The 2,344-nt window shown below is 42.4% G+C and overlaps 1 protein-coding gene across 4 annotated transcripts in view; it reads right to left on the reverse strand.

Moving 5' to 3' along the window:
* Positions 1–2,344, reverse strand: part of LOC109538689 — a 9,036-nt gene that overhangs the window by 1,723 nt on the left and 4,969 nt on the right. For 2 of the 4 annotated variants that reach the window (XM_048664672.1, XM_048664671.1), the window contains exons 7-13: positions 1,975–2,249; positions 1,649–1,923; positions 1,394–1,592; positions 1,164–1,343; positions 943–1,103; positions 685–830; positions 94–264 (exon numbers count right to left, since the gene is read on the reverse strand). In XM_048664672.1, coding sequence (XP_048520629.1) covers positions 94–264; positions 685–830; positions 943–1,103; positions 1,164–1,343; positions 1,394–1,592; positions 1,649–1,923; positions 1,975–2,249 — 1,407 coding nt within the window. The remainder of the gene's footprint in view (positions 1–93; positions 265–684; positions 831–942; positions 1,104–1,163; positions 1,344–1,393; positions 1,593–1,648; positions 1,924–1,974; positions 2,250–2,344) is intronic. The other 2 variants (XM_048664673.1, XM_048664674.1) reach the window with 2 other exon arrangements.

A 2,344-nucleotide genomic window follows, 5' to 3' on the forward strand; every position in this document is an offset into this window, starting at 1 on the left:
GAAAGCGAAATTTGACCCCCATCACCCCCTCCCTGGATCCGCCGTTGTTTGATTAGTATATAGGTAACACTCTTGGGTTAGCAAGGGCATTACCTGCTGATCTAAGGGTAAACAGGCCGTGAAATCAATATCTTCTAATGTTTGGATAATAGCTTCGGTAACGCAAGAGATAAACCAAGCTTTACGGCTGTTATTGGTTATGGGATTAGTTTCGTCTAAAGCATTCGTTTCATTCTTCCGATTAGTCGACCGACAATCCAAACTCTGTTAAAAACGTGAAATCGTCTGTTTTTTATATAATTTGTTAATTACTTCAGAATTATACACCATGTCCAATATAAGAAGTATCAAATAGTTAAAGCCTCAAAGGTTTTAACGCTGCCTTTTCCCCATTTTATCAACTTGAATTTTCGATATCCCCATATTAAACACAGTGTTCACTAATCACATAAATTTAAACTATCCGTTGCAGATTCGACCTCTAGCAAAGTTGTATGCTGCGTTTTCAGTTATTTACACTTTTCAGGAATATGCTTATTCTAACTTTTTTGAACCTGATGCGCTTTTCAGGGTTTTCACATATGCAACAGTCCAAAATTCTAATCTACTGCAAAGCCCGAAAACCGCACCAGTTTTTTCAAATGGCCGAGAAATCCTAACGCTTTTGACTAAACTGATTCTTACCAACTGAGCTGCTAAGCGGTGCTTCTGCCTGGCCAGCTCCAAACTGAGAGATTTGGCGCTTAATACAATTTTATGTTTTTTTGTACTATAATTGATCATGTTGTCTGAGGTGGAGTCGCAGGCTTCAGTAAGTGGCACAGGAACACCTAAAAGCGATCGCGATCATTCACCTGCCTCACTTCTGAGCTGATTGCGCTACTGGTTTGAACCATTGAGTTTAAAAAGCAGTTGCATCTTCACACCATTAAAATGTCTAACCAGCAAAAGATTCGCTAAGCGTTCTTTTCAGTAGGGAGCCAGCAAATCGCACCACTGCCAAGTCTCGAGCATCCAGTTCCTTTTTGTTGCCCTTGTCTGTCTCTAGAATGGGATTTTCCAGCCAGTGGGAGAACTGCTCGTAAACTTCCTCTAATTCTGAACTACAACCGGTCTTAATGCAATCGAGTGGGCCCTGTTTTACCTATATAGACACCATCTACCTGTATTCTGTACTAAAACTGTATTCCGACGACTTGTTTGACTCCTTTTTGCTCAAGGCTGTTTGCTTCGTTTTGAATCTATCAATCCATTGTCTCTCCTTGTTTAAGGAAATTTCCAGGAACTCTTCGCCTAACGAGTCTTCCTTGAGGGCAAAGCCAGTTGATCCACCTCGTTTCACTCTTCAATACGTAGCTCATTTGAAGCAGAAATTTCTAATTTATCACCTTACTTTATATCACAATCTCTCACTCCTGACCCAGCAACAGAAATTCCAACGGCATAACTGGCTTCCTCACTTGAACTAGTTGAGTGTCCAGCAGCGTCTTCCTTCTTCAGAGCCTCTCGCAGTCGCTGAGCAAATGTGTGCCTTCTTTCGGCCGTTTCTAGGTCTATGCTGTACCTTTTGTGGTAATTATCGTCTTCGCTTCCTGAAAATCGAATGTATTAAATAACGCCCAAAGAAGTTCAAAGCGTAGCATTCTACCATCGTCTAAGCTACTTTTGGCACTGTGAAAGTCATCTTCGCTGGAACTGGCGCTCGACAAGCTTTTTTGGACCTTTAGGGGGTATCTGGTGACTGGCAGGCACTCGCCTGAGGATCCCAAGACAATAAATCTGCCTCTTCGGTTGTTTACCACGCTTTCATCTACTGTGCCCTTTCTTTGAGGGTTCTTCTCCACCTGAAGCCGCACTTTCAGCATGTTGGTCGTATTATTATTGCCGCTGTTCTCCGATATAAGCGAGTCAGTCCTAGTGGTGCTGAAAATTTAGGTTTTTTGCAAATTTCTAGGGAAGCTGCACTTTGCTCACCTGCATGATTGCTGAGTGATCAATGGAACGTTGTTGCCATCCGACTGGTTGGAGCCAATGGATTCTCCAATTGGAGACAGTCTTCTGTGCCTGTAGCTGTATGTGTAGCTTGTCGTGTTTGGGTCATCTAGACTATCACTGGAACTCGTTTTCTTCTGCTGGAAACCCAAAAGGCATTTATTCAACTCCCGCAGGATGTTGTCTTCTTCGTACTGGCCTATTGGCAGCTTGGTATAGTCGTCAGCATCGATGCAACATACAGTCACCTGCAATAGCTAGTTTTATTGGGCTTTTTTCGGGCGAACTTCCCACATAGCTTTTGATATTCTATGAATATCCCAGAATGTTCAAAAAATATACAGAACATTGC

This window comes from Dendroctonus ponderosae, unplaced genomic scaffold (genome assembly GCF_020466585.1).
Source record: "Dendroctonus ponderosae isolate FM_Combo_2020 unplaced genomic scaffold, Dpon_F_20191213v2 Dpon_F_20191213_3, whole genome shotgun sequence".
Lineage (NCBI taxonomy): Eukaryota > Metazoa > Arthropoda > Insecta > Coleoptera > Curculionidae > Dendroctonus > Dendroctonus ponderosae.